This window comes from Emydura macquarii, unplaced genomic scaffold (assembly GCF_026122565.2).
Source record: "Emydura macquarii macquarii isolate MOO-44397 ecotype Brisbane River unplaced genomic scaffold, CSIRO-AGI_Emac_v2 contig_3122, whole genome shotgun sequence".
Lineage (NCBI taxonomy): Eukaryota > Metazoa > Chordata > Testudines > Chelidae > Emydura > Emydura macquarii.
The window spans coordinates 5934557-5954407 of record NW_027133259.1 but is presented as its reverse complement, the minus strand read 5'-3'; the positions used below and the strand labels follow the sequence as shown (position 1 = coordinate 5954407).

The 19851-nt window shown below is 41.8% G+C and overlaps 1 protein-coding gene across 2 annotated transcripts in view; it reads left to right on the top strand.

Moving 5' to 3' along the window:
• Positions 1-14989, top strand: part of PRMT8 (protein arginine methyltransferase 8) — an 88928-nt gene extending 73939 nt beyond the window's left edge. Inside the window, exons 8-10 of one of the 2 annotated variants that reach the window (XM_067531022.1) lie at positions 4524-4674; positions 11695-11816; positions 12992-14989. In XM_067531022.1, coding sequence (XP_067387123.1) covers positions 4524-4674; positions 11695-11816; positions 12992-13075 — 357 coding nt within the window. In that variant the 3' untranslated portion in view covers positions 13076-14989. The remainder of the gene's footprint in view (positions 1-4523; positions 4675-11694; positions 11817-12991) is intronic. The other variant, XM_067531023.1, reaches the window with a different exon arrangement.
• Positions 14990-19851: the final 4862 nt, after the last annotated feature.

The window sequence follows — 19851 nt, the reverse complement described above, 5'->3', positions numbered from 1 at the left end:
CAGCTCCAAGAGGCAGCTCAAAAGGAGTCCCAACAAAAGTTCCTTTCTCCCCACGCCTCTTCAAAAATAAAAACAAGACCCACAGCGCTTACTTTGGCTGTCTTCCACGTCTCTTGCTTCGGCGCCATCTTTGACGGGCTCATATCTTGTGCTACAGCCAACTTCAGGCAGCGTGCGGCGTCTCCACCCCTAGGTTCTCCTCTTTCCCCTCCAGATGCCTCTTTGGGTGAAATCTTCCCAGACTTCTCACTCTCCCCTCCCCCCTCCGCAGATTCCCGTTTCTCCTCACAATGAATCCACCCCATTCTCCACCCTCATCACCAAACATTTCGTTCTCTCTTCTCCAAACTGCCTCCTGCCCCGTTCTCTTTCCCTGTTCCAAAACCCTCCCACCTTCCTTTCCTCAAATTCCCCTCACAGCTGCACCCCTGGTGCCTGCATACTAACAAAGGGGTGTGTGTGTGGGGGGGGGGGGGTGAGCAAGCGGGGAATCAGAAGTGAAAAGAGAAACTGCTGTCAATCAATGCTGCACCCCCTTGTCTTGGCCAGGCCTCTCCTCTGCTACAGACATGCAGAGCTGGTGTGAGGGGCGTGCGTGCCCAGATAGGCAAGGAGCCACAGCTGCAAGCTCTTTGCTGGCCCAGCAGGATGACACAGCTGAGGCCACGGCTGGCCTGGAATTACAATTGCACTCGCTCCCTGTATAGTGACTACGGACCCTATCAGGAGGCCAGCACGGAGGCAGAGTTGACAGAGCGCTGAGGATGCTGCACAAAGCACCCTCAGACTATTCTTCTTCCCAGTGGCGTACCATGGGTCTCTGGCGCCCGGGGGCCATACTTACATTGGCAACCCTCCCCTGCAACCCGGGGTTGGCAGTCCCCCGCAAGGGAGGGGGGTGTCTGTGGGCCTGTTTCTCCCCCCACTGTGGGGGCAGCGGGAGAGGGGGAGCCGTGATGAGCTCTGGTCCCTGCGGCTTGCGCCTAGTGCTGGTGCGGAGGGGCCGAGAGGATGCCCAAGCTGCCTGCGACGGGGGGCGGCTCCTCCTCCGAGGGCCTGGCCAGTGCACCTCCCCAGGCCGGCGCCCAGGGGTATGACCCACCCCGTTCCCTACACCACTGCTTCTTCCCCTCTCTCCAGCTTCCTCTGCACAGCCAGCCAAAAGTTCAGGGGCTGAGAGAGAGAGGCATTTCTGTTTCCCCCTCCACCCCCCACAAAGCTGAAAGTTGGGAAGGAGATTCTCACGCCCACCCTTATAATTACTCCCACACCCTTCACTCACTTTTAAGGTGGCTAGCGCACAAGCAAAACCTTCCACTCCCCTGAGTACAAGAACTGAGTGGGACACAGAGCAGGGGAGGTTCCTTATGCCCATATTCCCCTTTGTGCTTCTCCACAAGTCCCCAGCCACAATCTGGTCCTATGTATTTAACTGCTATCTTTATCGCTCTTATTATTTCTCAGTTTAACACTTTATTCCAATTAAGGGCTCTCTTTGGACCAGGCTGATGCTCAATTATGCCCAATTTTTACATAATTGAGAGAGAAATGTAGAGGCGCATGGCTTTTCCATCTAAATTTATGCAAAATTAGCATTCAGCCACCTGGGATTTTGACTGAGAAGCAGAACACATATCTAGCAGAGGAATGCGTGGCAGCTGAAATGGGGGTTAAAAACAGGGACTGAGTCAGTACCAAAATAGTACAAATTAATTAATACCAAAAAAATGTAATCTCCTACTCTGCATGGCAAATTAAAATATGGTTCTGCTCTGAAAAAATGGTTGTAAAAAATGGCACCTTCTTACCTGGTGTTTTTGTTCCCTATACATTTCCAGAAACATTTTTACTGATTTTGCTGACAAAATAATATTTTTATTGCTTTTGATTCTGCTTCACCCTGCAAAACCAATGCAAATCAGAGAGGGGGAGCTGGATTCTATTCCTTCTGGTGCATCAACAAAAAATTATATATTAAGTTCCAATCAGTTACATCTGTGCAAAGCCTCTGAAGACAATGGAATAATGCAACTATCACTGAAGGCTTAATTTGGCTTGCAGAATCTTCGGCTAAGATTTTGGAAAGTGGTTAGTTGTTTTGGGTACCTAATTTTTGGGTCCCCCACAGGATACCCTTTTACGGGGTCTGATTTACACAGACCAGGTGGCTCAGGACTCTCTGTAAATCAGAACCTTAAAGGTGTCTCAAGTCATACACCCAAAAACTGAGGCATCCAAAATTGCTACTTCTTTTTGGGTGAAAGCCATTAGTACTGGTGGTAATGAGGGAGAAGGATATCTCAGGCAGGTTTGCAGGGATGGCAGTTAAAAAAACCCTTTTTACTTGTAGATTAATCATATTTGGAAAAGCATCAGTAAGAGACAATAAATGCAGAACCCCTGCAATGCCTTTTATGCAGAATTACTTTTCAGAGAAGTGCTGCACTGTGAAGCACTCTCAGGCAGTTTTCATTTAAACCACTTATAAACATGTGACAGATAATTCAGTGTCTCAATATGACAGATACATACTCAATGACCTTGGAAACAGAATACAGCAGTTTTCATATGGTTGAACTGTTCCTGAACAATATATTAGGCCAAAAATAGAGCTTTGTTTTTAAAGATGCAGGCCATCTTCATCCTCAGAAAAACCTATGCATTGTGTGGTCAATACAAAGAAATTAATTTCTGACTAATAGCTGAGTCTCTCTGTGTTTGGCTTACTTTGCCTCTCCTGTATTGTTGCAGGTTCTTGCCAAAATAGAGAATTGTATTATATATAAATGTGCCAGATTCTGATCTCCATTATGCTGATATAAATTTGGATTGACTCCACTGAAGTCAATCCACTTACTCTAGGTTTACACAGATGTAATGGAGAAGGGAATCTAGTCCATATGTTTCCTTTTCAGCCTTCAATACTGTAGAACAAACTTCATGTCTCAGTATGCATGAACAGTTTCTGTCTTTTTCTTTTTTTTCAATGTTGAAATTGATTTCCCTCCTCTTGATATGGAGAGTATAATATAAGATGTATTGACTCAATACCAAATAGTTGCCCCTGGTCACCAACAAAAAAGGAAGTGAAGGCAGATGTATTTACAGAGATCTAGTGAAATGCACCATTAAGAATGTAGGATTTCCCATACCTTTCAGATAAGATCAATGGTATACCAAGCTTTGTATCCTGCCTCTCACAGTGTCCATCCAGTATTTGATGCCTCTGAGGAAAACAATGAACATGCATAATACACCATCACAGCCAACTGTGCAATGCTGTATATGTGTGTGAAGAATTCATCCTGATTAAACTGAGGCAATCAGCTTAATGCCCTGAAGCGCGACATCTTATCTGAACATCAACATAAGTACACTGTCTTGGAGACTGCATCTTTGTTGTTGAATGCCACATTCAAGTCCTATTAAGACTTACATGATTTTCTTCTATGGTCTAAAAAAGTCCTTCTGGCTAATATTTGGAATCCATTCTTTGATACAAGGTTAGAACACATGATCGGGGAAAGTGGGGCCATGTCACCTACTTTGGATATTCATTTTATTTAGCTCTACATAGCTAATGCATATTCCCTTCTGTTAAGAGACTCCGAGAGTGAAAAAGATGTCCTTATGAATCAAAATTCACAGAAGAGGCCTTAGATATCAACAAATGTAACCATATTGCCAAGTAGAAATTAGAGGTAGCAAAGCCTATGAACTCATCTTACCCACAGCCCTGCCAGTGCCGGGTTGTTCATTACAATGTGTCCAGACATGGCCGAAGCAAATTAATTAAAAAATGTAAATGAATGTTCATGGAATATTTTCTGCATTATTCACTCAGCTAAATATCTGTGTGCAGTTCTTACAAGTGATGAAAACTCCTTCCATCGCCTCTCAGGCCTGACCCAGGTAAACAGATGTGTTAATGACTTCATTTTCTTGCTGCCCTGGCTGCCAGCTCTCATGGTTCTGCCTCCTTTTTTGAAGTCCAACCCCGAAGGCTTATGCCCACTCCTACAGTCATGTTAACTGTCTTCTGCTGGTTATTAAGGATCCAATTCTGCCACCCTTACTTATGCTGAGTAATAATTACACTAGAAAGTAAGGGTCTCACAATTGGGGCCTTAAGCTCCCCCTTCTACTTTTCCTCTCTATTTCAAAGCATATTTTCTTACCTTGTTTCTCTGTAACTCCTGCAACCGTCAGGACAAATTCCCTTTCACTGGTTGGCCTCTCTATAGTTCTCTGGTGAACTAGTTAGTATATGAGTTGGCTGCCTGGTTTTAAGATTCCCCTTCAGGGTCATTTGCTGATTCTGTGGATGCTATTCTTCTCAAACATGCCACTGATTTCTTACGGAGCAATGGGCTGCTAGTTGCCTTCATTGCTGAGCAATAAATAAAACATTTAAATACATCACTCAATGTGTAAAACAGATCTGCTCACCTAGCCTACGCAAGACAAGTCAAGACATAGAGACTTGTGTTATGTCAATGGCTTATTCTTTTTCCTTAATGCAGGAAGTGGATATTTATACAGTGAAGACGGAAGAACTGGCATTTACATCTGCGTTCTGCCTCCAAATTCAGCGCAACGATTACATTCATGCCTTGGTCACCTATTTTAATATAGAATTTACGAAGTGCCACAAGAAAATGGGCTTTTCTACAGGTACACAATCTACTTTCCTTACTGCCACAGCTCCATTGTATAATAATCCTGAAAGCGAGAATGTGAACCCTTTACCTACATTGGTGAACAGATACTAACTGGAGTAGTCTTATTCATGTGAACAACTGCTCGCCAAAGAGAATGCGGAGTTCCATCTTGCCCTAGCCAACTTAGCTTGGTTTTTTTTTTTAAAGAAAATCTAATCATTGACTGTATTTAAAGGGACAGGATAACAAGATAGCATTGGGCCAGATTGTCATTTGCACCCAGATACCGTTAAGCAGCTCTGGCAGTGTAAAGAGGCCTTAAAGTGGATGTAACTTAGATCTGGTCAGAAAATTCTCTCCCCATCAGAAATTTTTGACTTTTTGGTGAAAAATCTAAAAGCAAAATATTTTGTTTAAAAACTGAATTTGATTCTGAAATGCCACTGTGGTGTCTCATGGGAGTTGTCGTTTGAGTGCCTCATGCACCCATTCTCCTCTATAGTGTGAGTTCCCAGGTCAGACCACATCTCCTACAATGCATCATGGTTTCCCCTCTTAGTGACAGAAGGTGGAGCATCTTGGGACATGAAGTCTGGATGGGTAGCCTGAACCATAGTGGAGGTTAGGCACATGAAGATAATGAACTATGATTCCCATCAGGCATCACAGTGACATATCCAAATAAAAATATTTTGAATAATTGTCAAAATATTTTTGTTTTCAACTGAAAAAAAACATTTTGGTTTCTAGTTATTCGTTTTTTCAATTACAATAAAAAATCAGACACTCGTGAAAAACCCAGTTTAGTTTAGTCAAAAACCTAATTCTCCATCAAAAACAGTTTTGATGTAGATTTTTCAACCATCCCTAATATACATGTAATTTACACACAGAGCAGAGCAGAGTAAAGGGGCCTTAGTGCAAATGATAATGTGCTCCAATGATAATGAAGAGTGAGTGTGTGTGTGTGTGTGTGTGTGAAAATTTCATATTAACTAGAGACACTGGTCCAGCTCCTCATTTGGTGTAAATTGGCAGAGCACCACAGATGTCAATAGTGCTACACTGATTTGCTTCATTAAGTATTTGGCACATCATTAGTATGCAACTTTTTTTAAATGGGTGACTAGACTGATATTTGCATGATAGATATGAGGGTCTCTGATTATATGTCTCCATTTATGCCGCTCCCCTCAGCTCTGGGAGCACAGTCAATCAAATTACATCAATCTTCTCTAAGGAACATTAGGGACGATTGCAATCCCCTGCACTCTTTCCCCTGCAGCACATCTGTGTTGGGACAGACTTCATTTAGCTCTAAGATGTTTCCATTTAGAAATTTGACCAGAGACAAGTCAAACAGAGAAGAGATTAATGAATATCCTCTGGCATGGATCTGGATTCGGATCCAAACCAATGCACACAGCAGTCACCAGCTGGTCACATGACTATGTGACGCTTTCAAAGGCAGAATTACTACTTAATTTAGGTCTTGTCTACACACTAGAGCTTGGTGCTAATTTGCTGATGGAACATTTTTAATCAGAAAATGCCATTTTGTTGAAAAGTGTCAGTTTCGACAAAGGGTCAGTTTTAACAAACCTTCCACTTCCAAAAAACTTTGAAAATAAATAAATAAGCAAATAAATAAATAAACAAACAAAAGCGTCAAAATTGTCAAAATGTCACATTTTGACTTTTTTTAGACAAATATGTTCATTTTTCACTTCAAAATGACTTTTTGGTTCAAAGTTGTTGTTAATTCATACTAGAAAAAGGTAAAAAAAAAAAAAAAACCCAAAAAGATTGAAATCAAAATGAAATGTTTTTAAATTACGGAAATGAATTGTTTTTGATTGGGCCAATCCAAAAATGTTTGGATTATTGGTTTGTGAAAACTTCAGAGATTTTACATTTTATCCCTATTTGGCACAAGAAAATTATACAAAATCATCAGAATTCTCACTGGAAGGGAAAACTATTTCCCACCCAGCCCTGCTACACACAGAAGTTGTACCACTTTAGTTAAGTGGTACAACCCCCATTAGTGTAGATAACAATATGAAGATACATATAATGGTATATTCTTATAAGGGAAGGGGAATAATATAATGATATAAGGCATTAATACTAGGGGTTGTGGTGGTATAACCATTTCAGCTAAAAGAAAAAAAATCACACTGCTAAGCAAAACTGTTTTACTTGTAGAAAATCTGCATGCAAACCACACCTCAGCATCTTTCCCATCATCTCATGAGTTTGATTATGTTAATGTGATCTCAGTGAATGCATGATAATAATACTGGAAGAAACTCAATTTGGGTTGTCACAGACTGTTGCATTTTTACTATGAAGAGCACACTGAACACATATCACTGTCTCCAGCAGATAGCAATTTAAATTGGCTCTTCTTAGCAGAAAGAGAGATGCCGGCCGCTATGAACCACCTCATACACATGTAAAAAGACTCCTGAATTCTTAAGTGTCTCTCATCTCTCTGTCTGGTCTCATTGACCCAGGCTAGCCAGTAAACATGAAGACTAACTTAACGCAGAAAAAAATTCTCTCTCTCTCATAAATAGCTCTTCTGGCATTACTGTATTTTTAGCTTTTAGTGGCAAATGGGTTTGGGGAGTGTGTCTTAAATACAGTATCATATACAAGTCTTTAAAACATTTTTATTGAGATGTGTTTATCCTGAAAAATATTGCTATGGCTTATATGACTTATTTATGACTTTCACACTTCCATAGAGCCATTGACTCTGGTTCTTCTCTCATACCAGGGAAAATAAGGAGTGATTGGATTGAAATAGATAGAATTATACTAGATAAAACCAGTGTGACAGCAGAATCAATTCTATTGATTACAATGCATAAAACATATTCACAAGCACAGTATTTCAGAGAGATAGCATCTGTAGATAATCTGTGCAAGAAAAATATGGAACAGAAACAGGGCATTTAGTTCCATATGCCAGCCTTTTGTTACTGTAGATTTTCATTTTAATTCCTGCTCATCCATGCTCTTTCCTTCCATCCTTTGGTTGTTAATTTAGTCCCTGAGTCTCATTTTCCTCTCATACCAGTGTAGCTCCATTGACTTCAGTTACTCATGATTTACTTAGTAGTATGTGAGAAGAGAGATCTGCGGTTCCCATGAGAGCTAAGGGGAAGAAGCAGGATGCTGTATTTTAGTTGCATGGAAGTGGGAGATTAAAATAGATTTAATGATGGAGGAAGTTAGAATGTTTCTCTCATAAGATTTGATTTGTTTATTAGCCATGAAACTAATGAGCCAGGAGGAAGAGATGGGTCTGAAGATGGTACCATATCTGAAGAGAGTCATGGAATCAGTTAGTTTAATACCTAGGGGTCACAAGTGAGACCAGAGCCCCGGTGTGCTAGGTGTTGTATAGACATCTGAAGGCTTGTCTACACTATCCCGCAGTTCAGCCTATGAGGCGTGAATAGCAGTTTACACCAAAGTGCAGCGCTGTAACTCCCCCATGTGGACACTACAGGTGTGAACTAAAAGGTTCCCAGTTCACATTAACGTAGTCCTCTTCAAATAAGACTACACTAATGTGAAGTAGTAACCTTTTAGTTTGCAACCATGGTGTCCAGAGGGGGAGTTATAGTGCAGCACTTTGGTGTGCATTGTTATTCACACCCTTGTAGTCTACAGTGGGGCAGTGTAGACACAGCTTCAGTTGGGGGCCTCGGGGTCCTGCCATACCCTGTCACAGAGAGGAGCAGAATAGAAGTCTTCCGAGGCCTAGAGTGGCTGCAGGGGAAGCGGCCAATCAGACAGGCTGCAGGAGCAGCTAGTCAGAGGCCAGGAAGACCATATAAAAAGGAGCAGCAGAGCTGGAGCCAGTTGGTTGCTGCCTGGAGCTGGATGAGAGAGAACTGGGTTCCAGAGTGGTTGAAAGAGCAGCAGAACCATGGACAGCTCAGTGTGGGCAAGGACCAGGGGAGCTAAGAAGATGCTCCTGGCTGGCTTCTGGGGCTGAGCAAGAACTGAGCCCAGGGAGGGCTGCAGGAAGACAGCGTCTTCAGGGAGGAGGCCCTGGAGGTATGGCCCCATACCAGGGCTGGGAGAAGGGAAAGACTATAACCTCAAAGAGGTTTGTTCTGTTCCACCTACAGATGGTGTGTGTGACTTGTCCAGAAGGCTGAGTCACTGAAGACCCACTGATGGAATCAGTGATCGGGGGGGGAGGGTCTTGCAAAAGGGAGGTGCCAACCCATTCCACATACTGAATGATTGCCGACAGGCACTAGATCAAAGGGGGTGCTTGTGAGGGGTGGGTGTCGACCCTGTTACAATGCTACTGTGACTGGGAGTAAAACAAGTCTCTGCTGCAAAATTTTACAACGTAAGTAAAGAGAAACAGAGGGTGAGAGAAAGGAAGTATTCATCCTCCAATTTTATGGATAGGAAACAGTCACAGAGCCTGTTAAGTGACTTGCGCAAGAACTCAGCTAGCTGTCCTTGTAAGGAATGTGTTCATGGAAATCATCAAGTGGCGCAAGGATACTGGAGTTATGGAAACAAACTTGGGGAATCAAAAAAATCAAGGGTAAAATTATAAAAAGGGCCCAACTGACTTAGGGGCCTGAGTCCCATTTTAAAAAGTGACTTAGGCTCCTAAGTGTTACTGAAATTCAATGAAACTTAGGTTCTGAAGGTCCAGATTTGTGAATCAATGGGAGTTAGGTGCCTATATACATTTGATGGTCTGGGCCTTAGGTACTTTTGAAATTTTTACCCCTAGAGAGAGAGTAAAATGCAATGGCAGGAAATATTAAAGTCTATCATATGGAAGAAGCCTGGAGAATCCTAAGGGAAGGTACGGGTCTGCCCTGCCTTAGAGAAGTTAATGTGAAGATCTGTTGAATGTAATGGGTTTTGGATTGGGGTCTTTAGGTGCCGCAGACTCCCTGAAATAGAAGAATGCAAGAAGTAATAAGTAGCCAATGCAGGTTCACAAGGGGCGGCTCAAAAGATCTGCAAATAAAACCGAAAAACAAAACCATACTGAAAATGCAAAAGGGAAGAGGAAGAAAAAGGAAAACAAACACTCGCATTCTGTTGAAGTTTTCAGGGGGAAGATATGGACAGTGGAATGAATAAGGGGCAGGTTTGGAATGTCAGGCCTCTAATGCCGGCCAAAGGAGCAAAGGGGAATAAGAAGTGTTTTCAAAAATACGTTAGTGGAAAGGAAGCCCTGGGTAGAAAGAAAGTCCATCAATAAACTAGAAGGATTGTGTGTGAAATTAATGAGTCAAAATGGATGAGATATTAAATCATCTTAAAGGACACCCTGTAACAGATAAGCTTTGGATCATGTATCTGTGTATAGATTTAGTCATTCAGTGAACACTCCTCTGGGAGCAGAAGAGCATTCTAAATCTCTGCGAATATTCAGAGGCACCAGACAGGGTTACCCGTCACATTTCTCTTTTGGGCTGAAAAATGGAACTTTTGGCTCAGAAAATTAGAGCAAAGCTAGCCATTAAAGTGGGAAACATGAAAGCAAAATCCAGCTGTATATCCTGCTGCTGTCTTCATGATGATTTCTACTATTTAGCCCACCCCCAAATGTAATGAAAGGTACTAGGACTTATGAAAAAATATCAAGCTGAAAACTAATTACAGCCTAGCAGAGCTCAGGCCTTGAGATTGATAGGGAAATGCAGACAAATCCAGAACATACTTTTGTACTTAAAGGGTCAGCTAAATATCTGAAATCCTTGGAAGTGGAAACCCCAGATTCACTTAATTCACATACTTTTGCAGGGTTGATCCTTCACTTCTTTTCCAGGTACGAAGTTATGGGCAAGTGAATCATTCCACTCAAGGATAACAAACTGTTTGTTATTGTTATTAGCTCATTTCCAGTAGTACACACGCTATGCTGTTTGCTGTATTAACATAAAGGAAGATACAGTCCCTGCCCCAAAAAACTCACAATCTAAAACAGACAAAGCAAAAGAACAGCTAGCCAAAGGGTAGGGGAAAAAAATATAGGTAAAGGGTCATATCCTTTGCTGTTGTAAATCAGCATTGACTTCAGTGCAACCATCTCAGTTTACACTAGCTGAGGATTTAGCCCAAAGTGGTTAAGGTAGTGACTGGTCCTGTCTTGCTAATATGTTTCTGAGAGATGTACAAGATACTGAGGGCCAAATTCTGGGCTGGAGTCAATCCACTGATTTTGGTGATGTTACTTGAGCAGAGAATTTGGTCCATAGACTATCCAATTGACTTCTCAACCTTGCCATTATTAGTTGGGTAAATTCTTGTAGACATCACGGTCTTCAGGTGGGATCGGAACATGGAGAATTTATTGGCTATTGGAGATTGGTGGGAAATGGTTTTCCCATGGAGAATTTTTTCCCATTCCAAATTGGCTATTGGAGATTGGTGGTTTCAAAATTTTGAAATGGTTTTGGTCCCATCATGGGAAAATATTTAAGATTTTGAACATTTTTTCGCATTCCAAATTGGGACAAAAAGTCAAATCTCAAAAACGTTAGCTGAACCAAGCTCTATTTGGTAATGTTTCCATTGGAAGCTGGAAGTTGTAGACAGCACACACGGAGAGGCAGTCTGGTTGAATAGTTGGGGAACTTGTCTGATAGTCAGAGAAAGTGGGTTCTTGTCTTTGTTCTGGCATGGGCTCACTGAGTGGTCTTGGGAAATCACTTAACCTCTATGTGACTTAGTTATCCCAACTTTAAAACTGTATAATGATACCTATCCTTCTTGTAAGTGCTCTGAGAGCTTTAAGTAACAGGCATGATAAGTAAGGTCTGATTCACTTCTAACTAACACCAATGTAAATAAAGAGTAAGTCCACTGAAGTCACTATGGTAAGTGGGAGTCATACAAGTGTTATTATAGTATCTGATTTGAAATCTGCCATGAGAAGAGAATTTTTTCCAATATTTTCCACGTTTAATATTCTGTTCATAGAACAGACTCAAATGCCTAATGCATATAAATGCCAACATCTGTTTTGTAGCCCCTGATGCTCCATATACCCACTGGAAGCAAACTGTCTTCTACTTAGAGGATTACCTAACTGTGAGAAGAGGTGAAGAAATCTATGGAACTATATCCATGAAACAAAATGCGAAAAACGTGGTAGGTCGGCTTCATTGGTTCTAATTGTGGCTATAATGCAAGACGTACCATACTCAAGAGTAAATAGAGTAAGCCTGGTAAAGAATCTGAACTCATGTTTAGTCACAGGAAGTCTGTTCACAGCCTCATTGAAACTGAATGCAAATAATGATGTGAATGCAGTGCTAATGTTGCACTGTTAGAATTCCAAAAATATCAGGATGGTGGGGGCCGGGGGGAAGAGGTTCCAAATGCAATGTTAAGTCAGTTGTACAGTGTATCCCGTATGTTTTATGGCTCTCACTTTGTGACATAAGCAAGAAGACCATGTTTCTGCTGCTATTGAAGTCAGTGATAAAATTCCCTTTGCTTTCAATGGCGGATGATCAGGCATAATTACTTAAGTTATACATTTTGGGCTGTATTTTCAAAAAAACTCTGTACCTGATAGCTTCCCGTTGGGCACCTAGGAAAGGGGTGACACACATTCATATGCACTCAGCTTGCATTTAGGCACCTAACTTAAATTGCCAGCTGCTCAAATAATCTCAGCAGCCAGCAGTTCCCATTTTTCTCGATGGCAGCTGCTGGCTTCTGAGTACTTTTGTAATTCTCCCACTTCAGCTGGGTGTCAAACTGAGAGCTTAGCTTTGTTTGCAAATCTGGCCCCATGTGTGGACGCTGAACTCTTTTGAAAATGTGGTCCTCATAGCCTAATCCAAAACTGAGCGAAGTGAATGGCAAGACTCCCATTGACTTCAATGGGTGTTGGGCTAGTCCCAGATAGGTCTGGTCAAAAACTTTCTATGAAAACTATTTTTGATGGACAATTGGAATTTCATTTGGAAGTGGATTGAGCTAAATTGGGGAAAACGCTCTTATTTCCAGAGTAAGTGTCTCCATATGGGGGTTTATACCTGTTCCAGAATAGTTTTTCCAGAATAGCTATTTAGGTAAACTTCCAACAAGCCTATAAAGAAGCCACTGAGAAGAATGTACAAAGCTTCCACTGCTGTAGGTTACTCAATGAATGCTGTTGGGTCATTTATTCTGATACTTCATTGCTAGTGAAAAGAACACTGTGTGCATATCTCTATGAGTCTGCACTCTTTCTTAGGCTGAGTAAAGATAATCACATTTGCCCACAAAACCAGTTATAGTCTTACTTACTTGTTACGTCTACATTTTCATTACAGCGTGACCTGGATTTCACAGTAGACTTGGATTTTAAAGGACAGCTGTGCGAAACATCTGTATCTAATGACTACAAAATGCGCTAGCAAAAGAACCTCTTGAGAGACAGAGAGAAGAATTGCATCAAATCTTGATCCACTGCACTCCAAACTAGAAACAATTGTTTGCAGGTCTATTACATTAGACCCTAGAAAGCGTATTCTGATGGAAAGTTGGTAACCTGATCCCTCCTGCTGGTGGCACATGGAGATGGGATCCTGCTATGAATGTACAGTATACAGAACCGTACCTTTTGTCAATTAAATAGGCAAAATAAGCAAACAGTCTTCAGTACTCTGGTTAATTTTAGGATGGCAGAAGATGCATAATCAAATTGTACTACTTACTGTGAATTTCTGGTTCTTCCAAGCTTTGCATGCTACAGGCAGTTAGGACAATTACCTTAAAATAGAAGACGACTGAGACACATTGTCATGATAGCATTATTGAGATTATAGTCAATATAAATATATTATAAATATAAAAATATATTGTACATCAGAAGGATTCTATTGCTTCACAATCTGAATTGGTTTTGTGATTAGTTTTTTCTTCCCATTAACTAACAATAGAAAGTTAACAGTTCTAGATATTAATCTAGCTAGGCAGATGCTCCAGCTTTCATTCACTGCTCTCCACTGTAGCTTTCGGGAATATTCCATATTGATTGTTAGTGTTAGCTAGAAGGTAACAGAATCAGCAGCTATGTATCAGGTGGAAAACATACATCTTTAATTTTCCGTGTTGATTTCTATCCCATTCACAGATGGACATCTGTCAGTTATTTAAAAAACAAGTTAAACCTTTCATCATTTGGGAACATTTTGTGGTGCATTATTATAGCTGGATTTTGCATGAGACCCTCTTAAATTTGGCATACAGTATTTGAATGTGATGAGTGCAAAGCCTTTAACATGGTAGATTAGTCATGCTTTGTTAGCCATGTCACATCTCAGTTTGCCTCTCAGCAACCAACTTAATACCAAATCATTTTAATCTGAATAAACCGGTGGTTGTTGTTTACTTTTTTGGTGGTGCTGGGCAGGTCACTTCAAAGTGCAAATATGAGTCTTAAGAGTGCAGTGATAACCTTTGCTGAAATGGGGTAATGTTTATTAAAAAAATCTGTGGCTTCTGGTATTATGAAGATGTCTCCAGCTCTTTTCCTCCTTTTACTTATTATTTTACTTCAAATATATTCAGCTTATAGTTAAAATATTAACTGTTTATATTCCTTGATATGTATGTACACATTTTTTACTCTATATAAATATTAGGCATTTACCCATGTGATTTATTAAATTGTTGCATCATCTTCATTCGTATCTTTCAGCCACCAAAAGGTATTAGCACAAAAATATGTTCTTGTCATTTAAATCGACTAGCTTTCTGTCTGAGAATTTCTTTATCAGCTGCAAATGAAACAGGCTAGAAGTTGTGAAAAGCAAACAGTGCTGAAGGTGTAAACTTAGCCCTAAGCATTTCTTAGGTTCTTGTTTTGTCAGTGTAACAATTGTCTGCTTTTAACCTTTTAGGCACATGTTTCTATTTTTCACTTCATCTGAGAAATGTACAGTACTTCCATTTTCTTATGGTCTAAAGGTTATAGTCTTGGGATCATGGTACATGGTATCTATGTAGAAAGAAATTAAACTGTAATTTGGCAGTAAAACAAATTGTTCACTGTGCAGTTAATTATGATTCTTTTAAAGCAACTTTTTAGTTTTTTTCTTTGTGCCACATGCTGATATCTTTACTTACACTGAGTAATACCGCTAACAGGGTAGTCAGCCCCTTTAAGGACCCAGGAGATTGGGAAGCAGCCAGCCAGTTTCTGGAGAGGAGTCGGAATCATCTGATTCAGCTGGGCAGCATCAGGTGATTAGGTCTGATGATTCCTAGCTAGGAGATATAAATGAGGGTCCCAGCTCCATGAGGGAGCCTGGGACCAGGAGAGAGCTGGGAGAACATTTCCTGTACCTCTAGCAGAGAACTGAGAGGCCCTGGGCACACCCTTAGTCTGCAGGGAAGTCTTGACCCCTAAACAGCCAGAGATCATAGGGTTTGTAACAGGATTATTACTTTATGTTTTCACTCCACGTTTCCTTTTTCTGTGTTGGACAATAAACAGAGCTCTGAGGCAAGAGGTATGAGCTGACCTGGGCATAGCCAATTATTTTCCTCAGGCTGGTTACAGAGTCCACCAGCCAACAGAACCTTACTCCTCAGAGTCGTATCTGATTCAGTTGGACTATGCATGGAGTCAGCTATTTCAGGAGGTGAGGAAAGAGATCAGAGTGTCGCTGTTTCCCCAGTGTATATTGGGATGCACCTACTATTTCACAAATAACCACTCTGCTGATTACAATTGAAGATGATGATGTTTGGTCAGATTGTTTACTTTTTGCATTTGACAGCACTTCGGTCTCTAAACTCCTTTGAGGATCTGGACCAAACTCCCTTTGATTTCAGTGGGAGTTAAGCACCCACATACCTTTGAGGGTTTGGGCCTTTGTATATAGTCATTTGCACTGTTGTTTGTGGTGGATCTTTCATACAGCAACAGAGGAAATCAAAAATGTTTTTAAAAATAGGAAAGCCACACAAATAGAAAGGAGAATTCACAAGCAGGCATTGCACCTGAAACTATTTTATTGTCCGTTTTTAAAAAATTGACTAGGATTCAAGTTGTTGGAGTTTCTAACAACATTTTAATCCACGGCAAAAAATCTTTTTCTGCATCAACTGAATATATGACATTGTCATATGGCAGAACATATTGGAACATAATTAGCTGGGAAGACTTAATCATAGCCATACAATTAACCAGTGCTCAAAATGGAATTTAAAAAGTGATGTATGCTGCCCTTTCAGCCCACCATCTTCAGCTAGCAGCAGTGAAATGTGTCACTGTTCAAACACTACCATGACAGAGGGCTTGCTACTGTTTCTACTTAAGTTGATGGCAAAATTCCCATTCAGTCCAACATATCAGGATTAAGCTATTAATGATTTTCTTATCCAGTAATGGCAAAAGTCTAAGGTGACAGTCAGGATCCCACTAAACTGAACTGGGATACTGGTGTGCTCTTTTCCCAAAAAGGAATTTTAATAGTACCATGCAGTTATGGCCCTGTCTGGGTTTGGGTCTTGCATATGGCATCTTCCATGGGAGAGTCTTACTGTGCTCTTCAAACACCAATTAATTTACCTGTCCTGTAAGGTCAGTATTAGTGTAAGTCCAATTATATTCAAAATTTCTAATACAAACACAAAAATATGACTAACAAAAGGAACTGGAGGGAAGGCTGCTATTACGTTGAATCCTTTTAATTGCTTGTATTCGGAAAGAGAGAAACCAGCACAGGAACACAGAGATGCAACACAGGAAGCGTCTTTTTTGAACTAACACTGAAACCAGACAAACTAGCCAGGTCTGGCTGAGCTATCCCTTAATAGTCTAACTCTATTGCTATGGCAACAAGCTAAGCTCTGTTGCTACAGCAACCTAGGCAATTAGGCAAGACACAAAATACACAACAGCTGCCAGAAGAGGAGGGTGAATGGTAATGGGCATGTATTTACCAAAGTTAGATCATTCCAGACTAACCTGATTTCCTTGAGTAAATAACTGATTTTTTAGATAAGGAAAATGCAGCAGATCTAATATATTTGGACTTTAGTAAAGCATTTGATGGAGTATCACATGGGACATGATTAGTTAAATTTGGGAAGATGGGGATCAGTACAAGCATTATAAAATGGATAAGGAACTGGCTAAAAGGGAGAGGGCAATGGGTTGTGCTGAAAGGTGGATTATATGACTGGAGAGAGGTTATTAGCAGATTACCTCAAGGATTGTCTTGGGACAAATATTCTTCAATATTTTTATTAATGACCTTGCCACAAAAAGTAGGTGTGTGCTAATGAAATGTGCTGCTGATACAAAGTTGGGAGGCATCATCAATACAGAAGAGGGCTAGAATATTATTCAGGTAGATGTGGCTGACCCTAAGACTAGCGTGACAGAAATGGGATGAAATTCAGTAGTGCAAAATTCTAAGTGATGCCCTTAGGCCCTAATAATGAGAATTTCTGCTACAAGTTGGGGGGCTCATCAGTTGGAAGTGATAGAGGAGGAGAGAGGCCTGGGTGTGAGGGTCCATCACTTTGCTCTGGATGCCCAAGCAGCCTTATGAGAATGTTAAATTATCATCCTTTCCCTCACTGTAACGAATCACCAATAAAACTCTACTGCTTTAAAAACCATTACTCTTTATTCATTGAGAGCTCAGGGATTGTCGGCAGGGAAAGCGGGGGAGGGGAACGATGGTGCGAGGGTGGGGGGATGGGGAGGGAAGGCACAGCACTGACAGAGACGTACATTAGTGCAGTTCATTGCAAAAACGGGTTTTCAAGGCTTCCCTCAGATGCAGCGCTCTGCGGTTGGCTCTCAGCCTAGCAGTGGGATCTGGCTGCTCAAAATTTGCAGTCAGCCTATCAGTCTCCATGACCCAACCCTTCAGGAATTTTCCCCCTTTTGTTTCACACACATTATGGAGCACACAGCAGGCAGAAATAGCAGTTGGGATGTTGCGTTCACTGAGGTCTAACCTAGTGAGCAAACTGCTCCATCTTGCCTTTAAGCAGACAAATGCACATTCCACCACCATTCTTCACTTGCTGCTCCTATTATTGAAATGCTCCTTCTTGCTGTCCAGGTGCTGGGTGTAGGGCATCATTAGCCAAGGGAGCAAGGGGTAGGCAGGATCCCCCATCATCACGATTGGCATTTCAACATCGCCAATATTTATTTTTTGGTCAGGGAAGAAAGTGCCCACCTGCATCCTTTTCAATAGACCTGAGTTCCTAAGGATGTGTGCATCATGAACCTTTCCAGATCCACCAGGGTCTGCAACATCATTGAGAAGTATCCCTTCAATGTATGTACTCTGGGGCAAGGTGGTCTGGTGCTAAGATAGGGATATGTGTCCCATCTATTGCCCCCCCCCTCCTCCCTCCCAGTTTAGGAACCTCATTGAGGCAAACCCATCCACTATGTCCTGCACATGTCCCAAAATAACTACCCTTCTTAGAAGAAGTCTATTGATGGCCCTGCACACTTGCATCACAGCAGCTCCCATGGGGGATTTACTGACTTGATTCCCAACTGATTGGGAGCAGTCTGGGGTTGCTAGCTTCTACAGAGTGATGGTCACTCGCTTCTCCACTGTCACAGCAGGTCTCAAGTGAGTATTCCTGTGCTTCAGTGCTGGGGACAGTTCTGCGCAAAGTTCAGTCAAAGTGGCCTTCCGCATATGAAAGTTCTGCAGCCACTGGTCATCATCCCACACCTTCATAACGATGCGATCACACCAGTCAGTGCTTGTTTCCTGGGACCAGAAGTGATGGTCCACCGACTGACGATGTTGCGTTAAAAACATGCAGCAGACAGGAATTGTTTCACTCTATGGCTTGGAGCACGGTGGCTTCAGTAACATCACAATTTTCCATGCTGCAGCTCCTGTCTTGGCCTTGAAAATACTGCAGGATAGGTCGTGAGATATTTGTGATGCTCACAATGCGCCATGCCTCTCCAGCAATGGCGTGCACGAAGCAGAGATGGGTTTGAAAATATGGTGCGAAAATATGTTCATCTGTTTGCTTTGGACAGGAGGGGAGGGGGGAAGGAGCACGTTACATCACGAGAGGACGACAACCTTCCCAAAAGGCACTGCGGGTGGTTGCACTGTGGGATAGCTACTCATGGTGCACTGCTTTGATTGTCAATGCAAGAGAGGCTGGTGGGGACGCAAACCCATGACACAACGCATGTGGTGTGATCACGCTCCTCCGACTTCGTAAGTTCAGCGGCTGAAAGGCGCCTGAAATTAAATCGACTTCACTCCGCAGTGTAGACATATACTAAGAGCCTCAGCACAAAACTTGCAGTCTGGGATGCAAGGAGGATGTCAAAGTGGCTTTAAACTACCATTGCGCCATCCTAACCCTGGGCAGCTCTAGGGATGTAGAGGCCCCTGTTGTAATTTAGACAGCATTGGGGACCTGTCTATATTATGGCAACCTCTGTGGTTTTCCTACCACTACTTTTTGGAATCTCTCAACTCTGCCTGTCCACTCTGCACATGACCAGAGTGCATGACCAGCTACCCCAGCTATTAGATATCACAGCTCTAAGATTGCTGGGTACGGGGTGCCTCTCACCACCACCGCTTTGGGTGTCTCTCATCATAGAATATTGGACTCAGAAGGTTAGAAGGGACTGCAATGGTCATCTAATCTAACCTTTTACCAAGATGCAGGATTTGTTGTATCTAAACCATCCAAGACAGATGACTATCCAGCCTCCTTTTGAAAACCTCCAGTGAAGAAGCTTCCACAACCTCCCTAGGCAGTCTGTTCCATTGTCCTACTGTTCTTACAGTTGGGAAATTTTTCCTAAGATTTAATCTGTTATGCTGTAGTTTAAAACCTTTGCCTCTTGTCCTACCCTCTGTGGAAAAAGAGAACAACTTTTCTCCATCTTTTTTATGGCAGCCTTTCAAGTATCTGAAGACCATTGTCATATTCCTCCTCTTTTCCAGATTAAACATACCCAGTTCCTTCAGCCTTGTATGTCTTACATTCCATCCCATTGATCATCTTTGTTGCTCGCCTCTTGATCCTTTCCAGTTTCTATACATCCTTTCTACACATTGGTGACCAGAACTGGACACAGTACTCCAGTTGAGGCCTAACCAGAACCAAATAAAACAGTACTATCACCTCCCGTGACTTGCATGCTATGCCTCTGTTAATGGAA